At 41.0% G+C, this 21,379-nt stretch overlaps 1 protein-coding gene across 1 annotated transcript in view; it reads right to left on the bottom strand.

Annotated features, from left to right (window-relative positions):
* LOC108790014 (potassium channel subfamily T member 2-like) overlaps nucleotides 1-16,830 on the bottom strand; it is a 424,109-nt gene extending 407,279 nt beyond the window's left edge. Inside the window, exon 1 of the mRNA XM_018560180.1 lies at nucleotides 16,601-16,830. Coding sequence (XP_018415682.1) covers nucleotides 16,601-16,695 — 95 coding nt within the window. The 5' untranslated portion in view covers nucleotides 16,696-16,830. The remainder of the gene's footprint in view (nucleotides 1-16,600) is intronic.
* Nucleotides 16,831-21,379: the final 4,549 nt, after the last annotated feature.

Genomic DNA, 21,379 nt, shown 5'->3' with positions numbered 1-21,379 from the left:
AAAACTATTTTAAGAGAGACGATAAAGCTAAAGAGAGAAAATAAATGGAATGTTTTTAATCAATTTTATATATACATTTTACTATTTAATCTTCTAGACAAAATTTAAAAAACAACACCTTTGTTACATTCTTATAGTGTTAAGAAAACATAAGGAGAAGAAAAGGGCATTTACAAATATAAAACCACTGTTTGTAAGGGAAAAATCAAGGTAATGCCTATGAAAACCCTAAGCACAGGAAAAAGACAAATTTATGTTTTCAGCACTAATTGGGCATGCATCAGCTTTTATGTATAAATTACTTTTAAAGGAAGATAAGACATATACAATTATGTAGAGCAATATTTCACAAAATTAGAGCTTGTAATCAAGATAAAGAGCAAAAGAAAAAAGTAAAATCTAAAAAAAAAATATGAATGTGGAAATATTAGCATAGCACATGCAAGAACCCATACAAGAATAAGCAGGACTAGACAGTATATACACACACACACACACACACATATATACAAATATATATCCATTTATTTAACTACTATTTAAGGTGACCTTTACAAAACTTTATTTCAATGGTACCTGTAAAAAGGCTGTAAGGGATCGTCTCCAAGAGGGTTGAACACAAATTTGTGTTTGATGTGCTTCCTTCCTAAATAATGCTTTTGTGATGCACAGGAACCATTATTGGTTTGGGTCCCATGATATAGCTCAGTTTGGTCACGTTTCATTTTAGCTTGTTTAATTTCATGTTCCAACATTTTGGGGCTGCAATATAAATGTTCTGTTGCCTATATGTACTTTGTCGCGTTAGGCTTATCCCTCTTCTCCCCCTTCCCCAATCACCCCCCTCATCTTGTTTACTATATTGTTTATCTCATAAGATATACAGAACAATATACATTACTTGTGTAATACTTTGTGTAACTAAGTTTAGGCTCCAAGATTTGTTTGTGCTATGTACACAGGGCCGCATTAATCATGGTGCCTTTTTACTGCTTCATCTTTGTATGTGCATAACTATATAGTTCTATGCCATTCTTTTATGTATATTGTGTCCGCCATGCAATTTTGGCACTTGATGTAGGCTAATGTATAGGGTGCCGATCCTATGTCACGCCCACTGGGCTAGAAGAAGCAGGTATCCCCGTCGTTGACAACCAATAGTCATGGACTCGAAGTTCGAGTCAAACGTGAGTCGACTCGAACATCGTCAGTTCGTGTGTTCAGTGAACACATGAACTGTCAGGGTGTTCAACGGGCTGTTCGCCGCTAAACACCCCAGGTCAGGTGCAAGACTTTGCCAATAAGGGCTCAGGGCACTGTATGAGCCATGATTGGGCAAAGTAGTGATTACTTTGCCCAATCATGGCTCACAGCTAAGTCCCAGCCCCACACTATATAAGACTGCTTACACGGCAGCTATATGTAGTGTGTTGCTGGAGTTAAAAATAGAATGTTTGTCAGTGTAGTGTAGCTGTGAGTGTAGTGCAGTGTAGTGTAGTATATTGAAGTGAAAGCTAACTGGTGTCAGTGTAGTGAAGTGTCAGTGCTTTATACAGCATTTAATGCTATATACAGTATCCTGTACTGTATATAGTATTACTTTCTTTTCTATGTCTTCTCCTGCGTCACCGGTGTTCCCATTTTTTTTCTTTTTTAATTTACTTTTATTATTTTTACTTTTTTTTCAGCAGCATGTTCTTTTGCTGCTTCATTGCTTTTCCCCTCTCTGTGTCGCAGGTGTTTTTTTTTTTTTTTAAATAATAAGCCATTGTACAACAGTTTATAGTGCACCAAGCACCACATGTGATTAAGTATTGCACCCAAGCACCAATTTCCCATCCCACATTCTCTAATAAAATGTTATAATAAGCCCCACATCATGTCTGAAAGGCCAACAAGGAGACAGGTGTGTGACAGGTATATATAATTTTAATTGTTAGAGCAGGGTCCAATCCTGCACTCGTCAAGACTAACTGAAGGGTTATGGTGTGAAAGCAACACCAAGGCTCAATTTTAACCCCTTCATGACTGAGGCCCTTTTTTCATTTTTTGCACCCATGTTATATTCCACATTTTAGGCCTGAAAATGACGTAAAACCCCCCAACATTATATATTTTCTGAATGCCAAGACCCTATAGAATAAAATGGTGGTAGTTGAAAATTTTTATGTTGCACAATATTAGCGCAACTCCTTATTAAACCCTAAAATTTAGTGACAAATTTAATTAAATGCCCCAAAACACAACAAATTACCAATTTTTTAATGGAATATAAAAGATGAGGTTACAACGAGTAAAACGATACCCAACATGCCCAGTTTACAGATTGCGTGCGACCGTGAAACGGCGAAAAACTGCAGTACCCCAAAAAGTCAATAAAAGACACTTTAAAAGCCCCCACAGGTCATCAATTTAGAGATACCCCAAAATACTGGCCCTAGAATTATTGCTCTCACTCCGGCGTGCGCGGCGATACCCAACATGTGTAGCGCGTTCGTCGTTTTCATGCGTAGGCGCACCCGACGCGTGTTTACGTGGCGACGCGCGTGCTCGCGGGGGCGGGGGACTTTTAAATTTTTTTTTTTTATTATTATTAGATTTATTTTATTTCATTTTAATTTTAAAAACTGTTTTTTTTTTTTTTTTTTCACTTTACTTTGACTGCTATCACATGGGGGGGCTTGCAAGCCCCCCCATGTAATAGCAGATGGTGGTGACAGGTCCTCTTTAAGGTGATGCTGGGGGTCCAAAAGACCCTCAGTGTCACCTTTACACTGGAAATAAGCTATTGAAGTGCAGATCGCACTTCAATAGCTTATAGCTGGGCTGCAGGAGCCCAGAACTGACAGCCCAGGGACCGGAAGTGATGCAATCTGCATCGCTCCCGGTCCCATAGAACGGGGAGGGGATCGATGAACGGAAGTTCGTCGACCTCCTCCCCAGCTCCCCGCGGACACAAAGATCGCTGGTCCCGGGCCCGTAGGAAGAGGCAACGGAGCCCGGGAAGCACGGCGGGGGGGTCCGGCGGGGGGGGCGGCCCCTTCTTCGGGACGCAGAAGCGATCTGGCGACAGGTAAGTCGCCAGGATCGCTTCTGTTGTAAAGCCGACAGTCGGCTCTACAAGTTTAAACAGAGTCCCGGCGGCAAAAGTCGCCGGGAGTCTGTTTAAACAGCCCCGATGCTGGCGACGTACACTGTACGTCGTCAGTCACGAAGGGGTTAAAGCACCTGTTGTAACTTTCATCCTCCCTCTGCAAAAGAGACACCAGCATTTATCCCAAAAATCTCTAACCTTGTTCCGAGTGTCCTAAGATGTGGTCCCTTCATACAAGCTGCTGCACCAAGCAGTTGTTTACAAGATTAAGGGAAAACCCATTACCGGCAATATAAATGTCATTTTTTTCTTTATAAATGTCAGTTTTGCTTTCTTTACCTTGTACAGATGTGCCACTTCACAGGCAGGTCAAGGGGTCCCCCCGGACATGATATTTAAAGGAATTTTTCATTTTTGTTGTTTCACTTTAAGCAATGTTAAAATCACTGCTCCTTTTAAAATGGTATTTTTTTAAGTGTTTTTTTTCATTGATTACATGTCCTCAAGGGCAGTACCTGGATCTCCATACACTTTTTATGGCCATTAAATTGCATATAAGGCTTCAAAATGGGGACATTTTATATTTAATGTTCTCCTCCTCTATAGACTTGCATTGAGTTCTAAGTTTGAATGATAACTTTTTCCATGTTCGAAAGTTCAAATTAGAACCGAACACAGAGGGTGTTTGGCTCATCACCAACAGCCAATCAGCTCCCCATTTTCATTGAACAGCCAAGTCACCCTGATTACCTCACTAAATGAGAAGCAGATGTGGGGTACAGTCTTACAGATGAAGGAAAAAAGAAAAATCTTAAGTTTGGGGTCATACCTTCTCAAGTAGTATGTTTGTTGAACAGATTCATTTTGAAATAACTACTTGATGATACTTGTCACTTCTCATTGGACAAACATTTCATGAGATTATTCTTCAGAATGCGGGGTGGGTTCTATTGCACATATGTGGTGCCTCTGCCCAGTTATTAAAGCAAACTGGGTCTCAGTTGTGTCATTGATATTAAAAGGTATGTGATATGACTTGGTTTCAGATCACTGGTTATGTATTTTCCACTGTTCCTCGCTCCCATATAAGGAATATATGAGTAGTCTGCTTTCTTAAATTATTAAATTCAGTCTACATGTGCTATTACTATGTATGATCATATTAATCAAAATGACGTGATGGTTGTGATGATTTGGACCATGGTGTGACCCTTTTAAGGAAAAGATAGTATCTAGTGATTCTGAGGGACCATATATATGATTCACTAGGGCACACTAAATTTGGCTGTGTCTTTGTTTCATTTTTTGTTTTCTTTCTTGTCCCTCCTTGAATATTCAAGGAGGGGGAAGAAAGAGGAGAACGGGTAAAGCAACCCAGGCTCCCAAGCCGCCCAAGGGAGCAAGCTCTCAACCAACGCGCAGCCTGCCAGAACTGTTCCGAACTCAACCGCCTGAACGACACGTGGAGAGAGAGACGCCATCTTCTCCCGAGGGATACTCGCCACACAGTAGCCCGAGCAGAGAGTCCCTTCCTGAACACCCATCACATCAGGATTTGATCGCTCTGCTGGGACAGATGCCCCGCATGTCAGACCTCCACTCTATTGCAGCGGACATCAAGGCTACGCTCACTGCGGCTCTATCAGAGCTAAAAGCCGACCTACACTCTGTGGCAAACCGCCTTCATGAGGTTGAAGAAACGACCTCCCGCCACGCTTCAACCCTTAAACGAAGCCACCTGATGCACATCGCACACAACACCCGCTTACTTGAGATGCATCGCCACATGGAGGATCTGGAGAATAGAGGGCGCCGGCACAATCTAAGCATACCGGAAAATGTTGAACCGGACCAACTGGAATCAACCCTGCTAAATATCTTCAATGAACTCCTGGATCGACCGCCGATAGGGGCTCTCAATTCGTGTCCAAATTCTGGAAGGCCCTCTGCGTGAAGCTGGGTATCGAACATCGCCTCACGAGCGCATACCATCCGCAAACGAACGGCCAGACCGAGCGCGCTAATCAATGTCTAGAACAGTTCATCCGTTGCTACCTACCTCCAGGATGATTGGATGGACCTGCTCGCCCTGGCTGAGTTCTCCCACAATAACTCTGTCAACTCATCTACCAAACGCACACCTTTCCAAGCCAACTACGGGTTTCATCCTGTCCCTCTCCCCTCGGAGATTCTCCGCTCCAACAACCCTGCATCCGACGACTACCTGGACTCCCTACAACAGCACCTAGTCGCCATCAAGGCGAACATACTAAACGCAAAGGAATGCCAGAAGGCTTATCACGATACCAGACGCCGTCGGGTCGGGGATTTTGTGTGGCTGTCCAGCAGGAATCTGAAAATCAGAACCCCTTCTCGCAAGTTCAGCAAGCTTTTCATCGGGCCTTATGCTGTGGATAAGGTTATAAACGCTGCCGCTGTACGGCTTGTCCTCCCTGCTGATCTCCGGATCCACCCTACCTTCCACGTCTCTCTCCTCAAACCTTACCGTCAGGATCCTTTCGGGGCAAGGGTACCCCCCATGCCTCCTCCATGTGTGGTCAACGGTGAAGAGGAGTTCGAAGTGGAGGAGGTACTCGACTCCCGCCGATTCCGGAATCGGCTGCAGTACCTTATCCGCTGGAAGGGCTATGGGCCTCACGAGGACTCGTGGGAGGACTCTCGGAACGTCCATGCCCCGCAGAAGCTCTCCCGCTTCCACAGGCACTATCCCGGCCGTCCTTCTCCGCGTGTGAACCCTGGTAGGGTTCCCTTGAGGAGGGGGTACTGTAACAGGCGCAGCTTAGTCAGAGCTGGTACCGGTGGTCGCGGACCTCCTGCGCAGGCGCGCCGCGGGTCTGTAGCCCCGGGACACCAGCGTCCGAGGGTGACGTCCGCCGCTGATGGGCAGCAGTGCTCTGCGCAGGAGCATGAGAGGACTCCTCCTTCTCTCTCCTGAGACGCATCCACGTCGGGCGCAAGCGCGCCGCGAAACCCCCGCCCCTTCCAGGCACAGCACTCGGCTTAAAAGCCGTAGCTCGGCCAGTTGATCGGCGTCTTCTGTTGAATGTGCAGGACGCTGATCAACTCAGCTCCCCACTCGCCTCTCAAAGGACCCGACACCCCTACCTTCTCCAGAGCCTCCTAGGCCAACGAATTGCAAGTACTCTCTGAACCATACCTATGCATATTGTGTGGTACTAGCAACCAGCAATCTCTGATACCATCCATTAAGGCTTTCAAGTTAACTATGTGATACCTGGTAACCCACTAGCAGTCTAAGCTGTACTACTGACTTTACCTATCTCAGCTGTATTACCCTATTCGCCTCTATACCTGCAGGTACTACTAACAACCGCTGCTAACCACTGGTATTGAACAGACAAATAGCACTTGGTGGGAGACTGCTCCCAACTGTGCCATTAACATCCTGGTAGCATTATACGGGGTGTGATGTATTGCAACTTCCTCTTGGCCTTACTCCAAAACTGGGCATAAAGAGGAGGATATGCTATCTGATTCCTGTCCTAAGTTACAGCTCATACCGCAGTTGCGATCCACTGTATACCACTGTCCACACCGCAGGTGAGTGTTACACGTATGGCTTGCTGTCCGACTCCCCCTCGCAGCCCTCTCCGGCCTCCGAGGCTTGGAATAGAGACTTGTCCATCTCCCTCTCACCACAGGACTGGGAAAAGATGGACAACCTATTGTTGAAAGGTTCATCAAACGTCCAAATCCAAGAGACCAATTACAAGATTCGGTCGAGGTGGTATAAAACACCTGAGGTACTCCACCGCATCTTCCCAGACTCTCCAGATGTCTGTTGGCGTTGCTCTCAAGTTGGTGGCTCGTTACTCCACATCTGGTGGTCCTGTCCCCAACTATCCCCCTTCTGGACAGAGGTTCCAAGGAAATTTCCTTGGAATGCACCTGGACAACCTATCAGTTGACCGCACCCTTCAGGAGGCAACGAAAAATATTACGTGATATAGCCCTCCTGGGTCTCAAGTACCCTCGGTCAATGTAAGTGCCTATGCTAACTTAAGCAACCCTATAGCAACAACCAGGCTCGAGCGCACCATGCTCAAACATAAAGATCACATCTGATAGCAAGATCATTGGAGGTACTAGGTTGGTCCCCTGGAAACTCTTGTTAGCCCACGTCCCCTTGAATGGGGTATGTATGTACTATATTACCTTACTGCCATGTCTGTTAACCCAACTGTCCCCCCCCCCTTTTTTCTGTACCGTTACTGTTTGTAAACTTTATACTTTTGTAAAACAATAAAAACTACTTGTGAAAAAAAAAAAAAAGAAACCGTTAGTAGCCTTTCACTTGTTGCCTGTAATTGCTCTTAAACAGAAAAGTACTGTTTCATTGCCATATTAATACTGCACTTCTCCAAAACCTTTTAATTATAGGTATAGTTGTCTATTGCATACACATTAATTACATATAATTCAGCCCAACACAGGATTTACCCACATTCTCAGATTTTGGTGACTGCAGATCTTTACACAACTTTTGGTTGTTCTGGATCTTATAGTTCATGTAAACCCATACTACATGGACATGGACACTGATCATATTTGCCCCATACTGTAGTACACTATCAGGGGATTATTCACAAAGCTGCCGAAGGCAGTTGAGTGAATAACCAAGCCAACCAAGTGAAGTGAGCTGAACAACGTTCGGCTATTCACTACGGCACAATAAGGCTGATTTCAGCCGTACATCAGCTGAAATTAGCCATACATCGGCTGCCTTCGACTGCACTTTGGTCAGCCGTACATGCTCTGCATGTTCGGCAGAGACGAAGTGTAGAAGGATTTTGACTCAGCCGATCCAACAACTGGATCAGCTGCGCCGAAGCTCCGGCAGCTCACTCACTGGCGTTCGCCCCTATTCACATTCACACAAAAGAACTGTTGGGAGGTACGTTTAAAAGATGGTTTATTTTATAGCCTTTCCTTCTACTTTAACCACTTCCGGGCCGCAATACATCTATAGACGGCGGACCACAGAAGTGGTTAAAACAAGAACACGGCTGCTGCAGGTATTTTTTTTAACAGCAGATGATTGCTGTTAATGTACAAGCGATCTGCGTATGTGCTATGGCGCGCCTCCCCCCACCTGCCACGGCCGCTGTTGGCTTCCCCGGGCACCGATGTCCATGTGCGGCGCCCAGGAGCTCTCATTACAGTCTCTGGCTCTTAGAGCAAGGAGATGAAGCTGGGGAAGCAGATCTCTGCTTCCTCAGCTTCTTTGGGGCCCCTAGTAACATATAAGAAAAATTTTAAAAATATGCAAAAAAAATGTTTAAGTCGCTCCGCCCCCCACGTGCACCCACATACACACGCAAAGACGCGTCTGTGCACCTACATGCGAAAACGACAATTGCCCTACACATGGTACATATCGATGCAGTGAGAGCAATAATTCTAGGGCCATCAACCACTGTTAGCACTAAACTGATGAGTGGTAAAAGCATTTAAAATATTCCCTTTTGGGAAATTTGGGGTATTTACTTTTTTTGTGGTTTCACGGGCAAACACAATGTTATGGCTTGACATGTTTGGTATCTATTTACCCGACGTGACGCTGTCTTTTATATTTTACCAAAAAATTGGGTATTATATTATTTTTTATGGGTTTGATAAACATTTCGCAAAAAACATGCGACATAAAATTGCAACTAGCATTTTTTTTATTCTACAGGGCCTCTACTTTCAGAACATATATATAAGTAACAAAATGCCCCTGACAGCAAGTGGTTAACACACCCACCAATGCAGCTGAGGAAAGGGGGTTGTAATTACACTGTGTAATTAAAGCTCCCCCCCCCCATTTTCCCAGCTTTATTGGTGGCAGCAATGTTGAGGACCAGCAATGTTCCCACCCTGCCCAGATTCAGTGAAAGTATGCATTGTGCACTTCCCTCTGGCCCTCCACTGACCCAACATACAGTAATTAGTGTCAATTAGTGGCAAGAGCTCAGACTAGGGTAGAAAGAAGCATGACAGGGAATCAATCAGTTGTCCTGCAGACCAAGGGGCATAGAGAGGAGTGACAAAGAGATGAGCTCATGAGTGTGCTGCTTTTTCATTCACTGTGCAGCAAAGGTTGGGTGCAGGGAGCAGACATGTACGTTTTATTGAATTGCAACCGAGAAAAATCATGTCCACTGCACTTCCAGACAGGGCTGCTGGATGGGGTAGGGATGAGTAAATCTGATGATTGGGTGGATGGAAATACAAATCTATTGACAGGTAAAATAACTCCATTATTCAAATATGTATTTCACCTGCATATTAAGCTGTTTGCTTGGAGTTCAACTTTAAAACATACAAGCACTGGATACACAATTAGCTATCCATTTTAATTTCACACTACAGTTATTAAATCCCCATTGAACGATTTAAAGAAAATGACTGACCTAATGGAAAAGCAGGATATTATTTTAAAATGAGTAGCTTTGAAATCTCTAGATTGTAAGATTACTGGAAATCCATATCAGCAGGAGAAAATCTAAGAGCAAAGGAGATGATAGCACACAATTTGTGCAATATGATGAGTTTAAAGTGACACTAAATGCAGGAGTTAAATATTGAAAATGAATTCAAGAACCCTAACTAGTAACAAAAATTCATCTGATTTGTGTATCACTCAGCTGTAGATCCTCAAATCATCTCTGAATTGGTGCTGACACTCTCCTTCCTTCTGGAGGGTGGCTACTTTTGATATTATAGTCCATCACAGGAGTGAGCTTTAGAGCGGTGGCTACTTTATAATGCACACAGAGACCATGGGGAACAAAAGTAGCTACCCTCCAGAAGGGAAGACAGTGTCAGCATGAATTCAGAGATGATTTGAAGATCTACAGCTGATACACAAATAAGCTACATTTTGTTTTTAGGATTTAACTCCGAGTTTAGATCACTTAAATATACTTGCAAAAAGTTACCCAACACAGGGCAAGTTGAAGATGTACCTGAACATCCAGGTTTAAACATCATGCATGTTTAAATTGAATTATTCATTAATTCCGGTACAAATGTAGTAAAACAAACATAATTTCTAAAAAATGTTATATTTGTAATGTGCTGGATGATAAGCAAGGCCGATGTCCACATGACCTAGTCAAGATGAAGGATGTAAGCCATCATGTATTAACAATTTTCTTATGAATCTATATATTTTATTAAATATTACTGTCTACCAGTGTAGTCACTTGGGGTTGAGCTATGTATTATCTTTATTGAAACTACAGCAATCATGGAGAAAAAAAAGTTTATGAAAACAGAATGAGAAAGGAATACAAAATATTGGGTGCTATTTATGTGTAAAATTATCCACATAACAGTTCTAATTATAGCTACCAGTAAGTAGTGAAATGTGGAACATCATGGATTAAGTCATTTTCAATATACACATCGTAAACAAATGTTATGTTAGAACACAAACAATTCTAGTTTATCCCTGACTTTGAATTACTGTGAATCAGCTATGACTATTTACATACATATGCATGAATTGTAATCTCTAATGTACTGAACATAATTTAAATAACTTAAAGACACTGTTTAGTGACTGTAGCAGATTGCAGCAGTTCAAATCACTGACTAATTTTTCTGTGAGTAGCGGATAATGATTCACAGGTACTAGATAAATGCCAATCATTAAACTATATCTAAACCCGGTATACCAGTCCATAGAAGCCAAGAACAAAAATGTAACATAGTGCGGTATACCAGTCCATAGAACCCAAGAACAAAAATGTAATATAGTGCGGTATACCAGTCCATAGAACCCACGAACAAAAATGTAATATAGTGCGGTATACTAGTCCATAGAACACAAGAACAAAAATTTAATATAGTGCGGTATACCAGTCCATAGAACCCAAGAACAAAAATGTAATATAGTGCGGTATACCAGTCCATAGAACCTAAGGACAAAAATGTAACATAGTGTGGTATACCAGTCCATAGATAACTTTTAGGTGTGTAGATCACCTGAATCCCGCACTGGATTAGTTTTGGTGGTTGCGTTAATTTTCTTTTTTTCAGGCCTTTTCTCCTTTCTTTTAACACAGGGGCGCTGCCTTCTGTAGTTTATGACCCTGTCATAAATATACATTCCATCTGAACTCCTTCCCTGTAAAAGAAAAGTATACATACCTACCATTTCTGCTTCCCTTACTGCTAACACTCATGGACTTAACAGGATTGGAGTGGTGTTCAGTAGCATAGGCATCAGGAAAGGTTAGTACTGTAGAAATACATTTTACAGGGCATGAGTTTGGGCATAATATAAATTCATGACAGGTTTGCTTTAAGAAATTTAGTGCAGCATCGTCAACTCATTACGGGAAGATAGGAGCTAATTGTACATTTGGTAGGATCAAGAGGTAATTCTATGTAATGGCAGCCTTTTTAAAAAGAGAAGACATAGGGAAAAAAGCATGCATTGAAGACATGTACTTAATGTTTTTTTTATTTTGTCCTGACATACACTTTAGGGCAAACAATTTGTTACATATTTTGTAATAAAACAGTTTGCGAAAGGCAAGAAATTGATACTTTTTTGTTTTGTAAAATATATTTGATCAAAATACCAGAATACTAAAGTAAATAGCAAATCCTGTAATAAGCCACACCATGCACATTTTGCTTAATTAGTGTAAGGTGTCATTTATTTAGCGTAGTTATGCTTGATAAAGTGTAGCACTTTATATGATTACTGTAAAACTTCAAACACTAAAATTAATAATGATTATTAAATATGCACGTTTTGTCTAAATGAGCTATGCCTTAACTCTGAATTTAAAAGTACTTTAAGGTTGTGAGAAACCAAATTAAATTTTAATCTGAAATAAGTTTAAATCAATATTTCATATATGGCTGAAGCACTTTATGTGAAGATTTTTATTGTTAGTGTATCATTAAAGCATATGTATGTGTATTTTGCATAGTCTGTAGAAACGTTGGAACGTCTGTCAGGTGTTAATTGATGTGTCCCTGCTGCATAGAGTCACCCTATTTATTAGTCCTGAATACAATTGTCACTGAGACAGAAGGTCATGGAAAAGCCAAAAATGTTGAGACCAGAACAGCAAAAGCTGGCAAAAATCTTCCACGGGCACTCCTATGCTAGTGGCAGCTAACTAAAAGGGGAAATTCCCTCACTATAATGAGATTTTCCTTACTTTTATCTCTTTAGGCAAGAAGTGAAGGGAAATTCCATTAACAGGGCTAAGCAGGTAAAATATTCAGGGATTTTAACCCTTACCTACTCAAATACAAGACTAAAAAGAATGGATGTAATGTTTTGGAGTTTGTACTCACTGAAAGTGAGAGCTGTAATAGTTGACAGACTTTTACCTAAGGAGGAAAACTTTCATTGTCCGTTTATGGGGTCTAATTATGAAAAAAAAGCAAAGTTTTTCATTAAGATAAACAGCAAGGTCATATGTTCTGTGTGAGTTAAAAGAGAAGTAAAAGCAAAATAGACAAGTAAAAGAAAAGACCTTGAGCTAAGAAAAAAACTAATTTGATAGCTTGTTAAACAATAAAGGGTACCTATGCCAAGCAAACCCATATACTGTGCTGTTGTATGAAAGCTAGTGTATGCATGGGTGTTTATCATTGGATTCCAAGCACCAGTGTATGGAATCTCAAACTCTGGATAGTCCCTGAACTAGAACTGTGCACATGTACAGTACAATAGTACCCCATACACTGTTCATTGATGCTATTTAAAAAATGTTTTTTTGTAGTTTTCTTTACTAATAACCATATGCATTTGATGTTGTTTTATTTTAGGGAAGTCTGGCTGGTGTCCCAAGTGCAACTGATGCGGTTTGGTATCCGCATCACACATATGCATGCTCATGTACATAAACAAAAGCATGCTCTGGTACGCTGGGTATGACGTGCATATGCCTGTTCCCGCTGTTGGCACCAGACGGGCTATTTTAGGATGATGGATGCAACTACTAGCTGCTGCAAGATATTCACCTGTATCCTGTGTCCTGTTGTTTTTTCTGGATCTGACCCAGGTTGACTCTCCACTCTGCTTGCCTGCTGCCTGCCTTCTGACCCCCACCTGTCTGACTACTCTTCTGCATCCTGATTTGGCTCTGCTTCCCCACAACGTTCTGACCCAGCTCGCTTGTGACTCCACTACTGCCTCCTGATTCTGCACCTTGTTGCCCACCAGTGGCTGACTCGGTCCATCTGACTTCACTTCTGTCTCATTCTGCTATCATCTGGCCTTCTGGTGACAGTCAGATTCTGAGGGCACCCTGCTTCCAGCTACCTGCATCGTCATCCTACACTAGCAGCCCTGTGCCAGCTACAGGCACTCGTGCCTCTCTCAGCTTTGTGCATTTGCTCTACCATCTCCAGGGGTGTTCTGATGAGAGCTGCAAGGGGAAGCCTCCCGTATCACTTCAGACCACATCAGGTATGTGACACTTATGGAATTTTAGAAGGGAACCCATGTTTTATTTTAAAAATTTTTTGTTTGGCATTGGTTTTCCCCATAAAATCCCTACCAGACCTAAAGGTTCTGGTATGAATTTGTAGGTGAACCCCATGCAATTTTTTTTACATCGGGGGTCCACCCTAATATTCCTACCAGACTTAAAGGGTCTGGTATGATTTGGGAGGGGGATCCCACACTAGGTTTTTATTTTTTTTAACAACTTGCAGGGATTTGGTCCATTTCGGTGGACCGTTCTCCTTGCTCTGGCTGTGTATTCGGCTCAGTTATTTACTTCAGCTGCCTTCAGTTGCTGTATGGGCTATTAAGAATAACGTGTACAGCAGCCCTTCGGTTTGGTTGAATCGAAGGATTTCTGCAGCCGAAGTGAGCTGAAGGATTAGCCGAACGTTCAGGTAAATCCTTCGGCTCTTTAGTGAATAACCCTCTTGGCTGTCTAACAGGGATACAATAACACAGTTTATTGATACCAAGTAAATTAGTTGAAATAAGAACCATTGGAATTTTTCAGATTCAAAGTAACACAGTGCATAGGCACCCTCAATCCTTCTCGACTTTACGGAGCCTTTGTCTAGCCTTTAAGAAACCTGTAAGGATTCATATCCCCCCACCCGTTCCAGACTAATAGATTACATTTATGGTGTCATTAGGGGGCACAGTCTAGGACTGGATATATCTACTTGGGAATAGCCTGCAGCTCCACGAATATGGTGGATTGCCTCACAGCTATAAATCCCTGTGGAATGACAAAGTGAACCAATTAGGCAAATGATCTGCAGCAGAATGTATGCATATTCATCTAGACAGCAGCAAGAAGTTGCATGAGTCTGGGTTCCCTTTAACTGCCTCCCGGCCGGCCATGGTGAAAATAAATCTGAGTGGGCGCACTTAAATGTCCCGCTAGACACGCCCACTCGCGCGCGGTGTGCGTGAGCGGGAAACTGCCTAAATTTTAAAACAGGCAGCAATGCCTGTTTACATACAAGTGATCCACCGGCTATAGAGCTGGCGGATCGCTTGTATAAGGTCCCGGTGTGTGCCCCCCTCCTGCTGTCCCGCTGGTCCCTGGCTCTGCTGTGCCCGGTGCGAGGCTGGGACCAGCATGGTGGCTCTGAATGACGTTGCATGACGGAATAAATGTCAGTCAAAGTACTTCAGCACTAAATACTGAAAAATGGCCTGGCCAGGAAGGGGAAGTAAACAACTGGTCTTTAACTGGTTAAACAAACAGTTTATTTAATAAAAATAGTTCTAATAAAAGAGCTAATAATATAATTTGAAAGCATTTCCCTTTGGCTTCATTACTTTTTGAAAGCCAGATTATCCACTGGTGCCAGCTAACAGCTCTTCTGGGTAAGCCAAGGAGCAAGGAGTATTTCTGTCCACATAATACAAGACGTTCTGTGAATGGACAAGAGCTGCAGCTTATACAGCAATGTGATCCTGTTGTTTACCTGCACCTGCTCTCCCTTTGTCCATTTACAGAACACCTTGTATTTTGTAAAAACAGAATATAAAAGATTCTTTGAATGTACAAGGTGAGGGGAAAGGGCGGGTGAACAACAGCATCCTACGCTGAATGACAGCTGCAGCTCTCATACCCCCAGTGGCAGAAGTATAGTGCTAGCTGTATATTCTGGCATGGTTTTTACACTACACAGCAAGATTCTGTTCCCATTCACATATTCATATGTGTACATGTTTCAGAAAAGAATCTGTACAACCCTGAATTGTATGAGTTCACACACCTATTCACAAGGAGGTCAGCTCTAAAAGCAGTGATGAGTTAATTAGTTTAAATGCCAGAAAAATCATTGAGTAGAAAATGTTCATCCATTCTGTGAAAAATTTAAACAATCTAGGAACCATGACAGTCCAGTTTTGTGCATTGTATATTTCTCAGATAGATCTGCACATAAATATTTAGGAGAATCAAGAATTGCGGATTCAGGAATTCTTTTGATTTACCCCTACATTCAAAGCCCTGCTGTCATTTTATATGGTTCTTCAAATAAAATAAAATACTGGATCCTAGTTATTAATACCACCATGTAGGCATATATAAATCTAAGAAATACCACTCTGGCAATCCCATTTTCTTTATGTTCACCTTGATATTGTCAGAGGTTCACACATTTTAAAGTCTAGCCTGCTAGAAATGTCCAGCATATGATATCCTAGTTAGAAAAGTTAAGACTTTGCAATGCACAATTGATTGAACACCTGAGCATTCAGGAAGCTGAAGCTGACTCGATTCAACTCAAGCAATATTTTAGATGATGACATTTAGCAATCTCTTCCATGATACATTTTACATTCTTAACAATCATTTGTCCAAATAATAAAACTAGCAAAACCAATAAGAACAGTGTTTCATATAAAGATATGTACTGTTCAATCCTTCCAAGATTTTAACAGTGATCTGGAAGTAAAAAACCACATTGACGCTTTCTGAGTTTCCACCAGTAGAAAATTATCTTTCCTAATGTCTCCAATGATTGTGTGACTTAAACTTCTCCTTATTACAAAGAGTCTTTGAATTATAATTTCCTTTACTACTTAAATAGAGAAAATACATTATTTCTATGATATTTCCAAAAATGTATGTATTTTAGGATAAAAACAAAATCAGTAATTTGCAAAATGTGTTTTAATTAAACCATGTCTTTTTTCTAGCAACTGTTTAACACAGAGCCTCTAGTATTTGAGGCTAATTCATGCATAATCAAATGTGGTCCTACTTTGACAAGCACTTGTAGCTCTTGTTTTCAGAAAGCATCTGTAAAAGAACCCTCCAGCTACAGGAAACAAATCTGCTTAGAAAGCCAAAATAGTAAAAACAAGTACTCAGCATGACAAGTATTGGTACAGTGCATAGAAATATAGTAAATATACACAACAAAACCTCTGATTAAAAGAAATGTCATATGATATTCTAAGTTAAATATGTTATATATTTTACTCTTTTGTATCATCAAGTTATAAAGACAATATTTTACCTGTCATCATTTTGAAATGCCTGGTCCCCAAGAATTAAATCCCGAAATCTGTATCTGGGAGGTAGTGCAGGGACCTCACTGTCTAAATCCACCATCCTGCTTCTTTATAGAGTATAGCACAAGAGTGAATGTCCCTGGAGTCGGCTGTAAGCTGGCACACTGCAGGTTGCAGGGAGCAAAGATGATCACTTAGCAGCATTACCTTTCAGAGAGACACAGTGATCATGATTATAAGCCCTATACACATACAACATTCAGACTCAGTGTGCAAAACAGAAACGCCTCTGCTCATCACATTTGCCACTCAAGAAGCTCACAGTAAGATGTGAAATGGACCACATAAAGAAAGCTTTTTGTAGCATCTTATTTAAGACTCTTAAGCTAATAACGTCACATTGTCAAAGCAAGATGAAAAAGAGTAGAATCAAAATGTTTACCCTGCCTTTATGTAACTTGCTTGTTCATGTGCTTTTTAAGAAATCTTTTCAGTCTAAGATTTATATTTGATTATGTTTATAATTTAGGTTTTGTTTGATTTGATCTTTATTTTTTATTTTATTTTTAACAAATAATTGCTGCATGTCTTCTGAGATGAATAGAAGCTGTCCAAAAACATACATTGCATTTCATTGCTGAGCCAGTTTAAAGAAAAGCAATGTATTTTCTACTTTAAATGAATACAAAAGATGAGAAAGGTTTTAAAATCGGCGTATAACAAAGTTGCTCTGGGAGTCTAATTATTTTGGAAAGAGTGTATAATTTATCATTACAAATACTAAGTGTAGGATGTGCAGACATGAATTAAGCAATTTAATATTAAAAGCCTGGAAAATTCAGGAGCATTATACATGGTGGTAAAAAATGTCACCATGTGTAATATACAGAACAATGTCTATTTAATCCAGAGAAGCACAGAGTATCTCTAATTTATTGCAAAGCTTGCCTGTGGTAACCAAACAATGTCTTTTGAACATTTTTATTAAAGAAAAAAAAAACACAAATGGAAATTATCGTCACATTGGAAACACACAAGTACCTAATAAAGAGGAATGCACATACTATATTGTGCACTATTGTTCCAGTGACAACAGTTCAATAATTTCTTGTCCAGGTATAACAGGGAATTAATGTTGGGTGAAAATCTCCTCAGTGTCACAGATCCCCCCGGTGGGGTCACAGACATCAAAGAAACCTGAGCAATGGAGATAAAAGGGGCTGAAGCCAAATGTGGATTGATCTCACAGTCAAGATATAGACTTTGTTGAGTAGTAAAAGGGCTGGATAGAGTAGTGAATGGTTAAAACACCTGTCCATTTAATTCCCTTCACTTTCTGACCTAGAGACATGACAGAAAATGAGAAATAATCTCTCAAAAATAGGGCAGATACCATATTAGATAGTTGCCATTGAAAAACAAATTGTCTCCAATGGAGGGTTTTCAATCACTGTCTCTCTAGGTAATCAATTGCAAGTGGGGACTGTTGATAAATGATCAAATGAATCAACCACCACACTGAACAGCTGGTTTACAAAGACTTGCATATATTATAAATCACGTGAAACATGCACAATACATATAGATATACACCTGATGTTTCACCTGCTAAGCTATACATGCAGTACTATTTAATATATCAGAAAGAATGGGTCCAACATGTAGCTAGGTGTAGACATCAGGTATATACATAAAAAAGCAATGCAATACCAGCAGATATACAGTAGAGAACGGGAGCACCTGAAAGCAGGTGTGGGCAGAAAAAAAATGTCAATGTTGTGGAGTGAAGATCCCTTTATCAGGTTAAACCACCCACGACAAGCAAAGCAACCTTAGAGTTTATATTTGCCCTAATGTAGTCACTCAATGCCACAAGGGTTGCATCGCTTCCAGCCCACACTATTTTAGATGAAGCCTGACAAATACTGGAGGAGGCTGCCAACCATGGGCAGGGAGACTGCTTTACACTGAGAGAGGTGAAACCTTCTTGCTGCTGGAAGACAATGCAATTTAAACAGCACCCAAATAGTTTAAGCAGCAGACTGGGATGTATTAGCTTGGTCTCAAGGCATATAGTGTCAAATGGCCAAACAACAACCCGTTGAGTCTGGAAAAAGACAAAGAGCTTAAATACAGTGCCTAAAACTAATACATAACTTTACATTTTGTGTGTATCTTTAATTTAACTAGGACTCTTCAGGTGATACATCCAAAGCACACATACATCACATCTTTCAAATATAACCTTGTGTTTTATTTGGCACAAGGATATATGATTCTTCTATAGAAAAAAAAGAAGAAACCACAAATTGCTAAAAAAGAATGGATTTGAGCATATCCATTGTGTGCAGTACAATACCCTCAAAACCTCTCAACCCCATGCCGCTTTATATTTCTCCACCAGCAGTGATGTATTTTGGTTTTGTGCAGCCCCAGGCAAGACCAAACTGGAGTACCTCCCTAATCTAAATTTTCCCCACCCCTTCCTGTTTAAGACATTGTGCAAAACCTGTCAATCGCTGTATCCAGCATGGCAATGTATCAAGCTTCTGGCCAGTTTGCGCTATTAACAAAGGGGGAAATCCAGGGTCCCAGGTGGGCTGTGTGGGGACTCAGGCTGTACAGGGTCTCAGCATGGCTGTGTGGGGTTTCAGGTGGACTGTGCAGACTCTCAGGTGGCTGTGTGGGATCTAGATGGCATTGGTGGTGTTTCCTTTGGGGAGAGTAAATATGCCCTCACACAAGATGGAGGGGATTTAGGGTCGAATTTGGGTTCTACCTCCACCAGCCATGAGGAGGAATCATTGGTGTGTGGGCATTGTTGCATTTCCCCTATGGAGCCCTGTCTATTAGCCTCAGCATGCACGCTTGCATGGAATGATGTCACATGCCAACATGACATCAAACACCGATGTGGCGGGTGACCACATCCTGCTGTTAAGATAAAGTGTGACTAGATGCTTGCTTAAAGCTCTCCAAATGAGGTAGTGTGTAATATGGGGAGATGTATGCATTATATTCCATCTTATTTCAGATACTCTACAGGTCTACCATGTAAGGTGGGTTATGTTATCCTATGAAAACTGTTGGGTCTTGGATATTGAATGCAAAGTGATTCACATGTGCTTTTTTGATATAGAAGGTGTACTTACTGTATAGTCTTCCTAGTATGAAAGGAATAAATGGTGTACTTTATAGGCTAGACAACATTAAGAACTAAGTCGTTTATGGAATAATAGGGGAAAAATGGGTATTTAGGGCTGACTCATGAAAGTCTATGGAACTAGAACTCTGAAAATCAATTGTCCCCATTTTTAAGCCTTATATGCAAGTTAATGGCCATATAAAGGTTATGGGAATTTGGGTACTGTCCTGGGGGCCATGTATCAATGCAAAAAAAAACACTTTAAAAAAATACAGTTTTTAAAAGAGCAGTGATTTTAACATTGCTTAAAGTGAAACAATAAAAATGAAAAATTCCTTTAAATATCGTGGCTGGGGGAGCCCCTAAAACTGCCTATAAAGTGGCACATCTGTATAATGTATAGAGCCTGCTGCAGCAAAAAGTGACATTTATAAAGAAAAAAATGACATTTATAAAGAGAAAAAAAAAAGCATGTGGTTCATCCTCCCAAACAATACCAGACCCTTTAGGTCTATTAGGAATGTTAGGAGGGACCCCATTTAAATAAAAGGAAAAACAAATTGTGTTGGGTTCCCCCTCAAAGTCATACCAGGCTCTTAAGGTCTGGAAGGAATTTTAAGGAGGAAACCCACCCCCAAAATTCCTAACCAGATGGAAGGTGTTTTTCCAGGGTCACCCAGCTATTTACATTTGTCCTGCACCTGACAGGACTTAGCTGTGAGCCATGATAGGGCAACGTCATCATTACTTTGCCTAATCATGGCTCTCACAGTGCACTGTGCTGTCATTGGGTAAATGTTACCCCACCAGAAAGAAATCAGCATGAAAAAAACATAACCAATGTGGACAATCAGAGATCAGAGTGAAAAACAGTCTGGAAAGATTAAAAGTAAACAAATCTCCAGGACCAGACAGGTTACATGCAGGGGTACTCAAGGAACTTAGCCAGATCATAGCCAAACCATTGTTCTCAATCTTTACGGATACTTTTATCTCAGGTATGGTGCCAGCTGGTACCAATATATAAAAAGGGGAAAAGAAGCACACCGGGTAACTATAGGCCAGTCAGCTTAACAGCGATAGTTTATATAATATTTGAAGAAATGATAAGGGACTATATGCAGGAATTTGCCTATAAAATGGAAAAATAAGTAGCAACAAGCATGGATTCATGAAAGACTGTTTTTGTCAAATCAATCTATTAACATTCTATGAGGAAGTCAGCGTTAATTTAGATAGAGGAATACCAGTAGATGTGGTGTATCCTTACTTTCCTAAAGCATTTCATACACTACCCATCAAACGTTTAATTTACAAACTAAGGTCTATCGGTTTAGATGAAATTGTATGTACATGGGTGGAAAACTGACTGCACATTCGGATCCAGAGGGTGGCAATAAATGGTTAATTTTCTAATTGGGCAAAAGTTGTGAGTGGGGTGCCCCAGGGTACACTCTCTTATTCATAGACGATATAGAGATTGGGATAAATAGTTAAATTTCTGTGTTTGCGGATGATACTAAACTGTGTAGGGCAGTTATTATCAACGACACATACATTCACTTCAACAGGACCTAGATGATATTGAGAAATGGGCTGCAAAATGGCAGATGCAATTTAATATTAAAAAATGCCAGGG

This window comes from Nanorana parkeri, unplaced genomic scaffold (assembly GCF_000935625.1).
Source record: "Nanorana parkeri isolate BGI_ZX_2015 unplaced genomic scaffold, ASM93562v1 scaffold438, whole genome shotgun sequence".
NCBI classification, from domain to species: domain Eukaryota; kingdom Metazoa; phylum Chordata; class Amphibia; order Anura; family Dicroglossidae; genus Nanorana; species Nanorana parkeri.
This window is presented reverse-complemented; position numbering and strand designations above follow the sequence as displayed.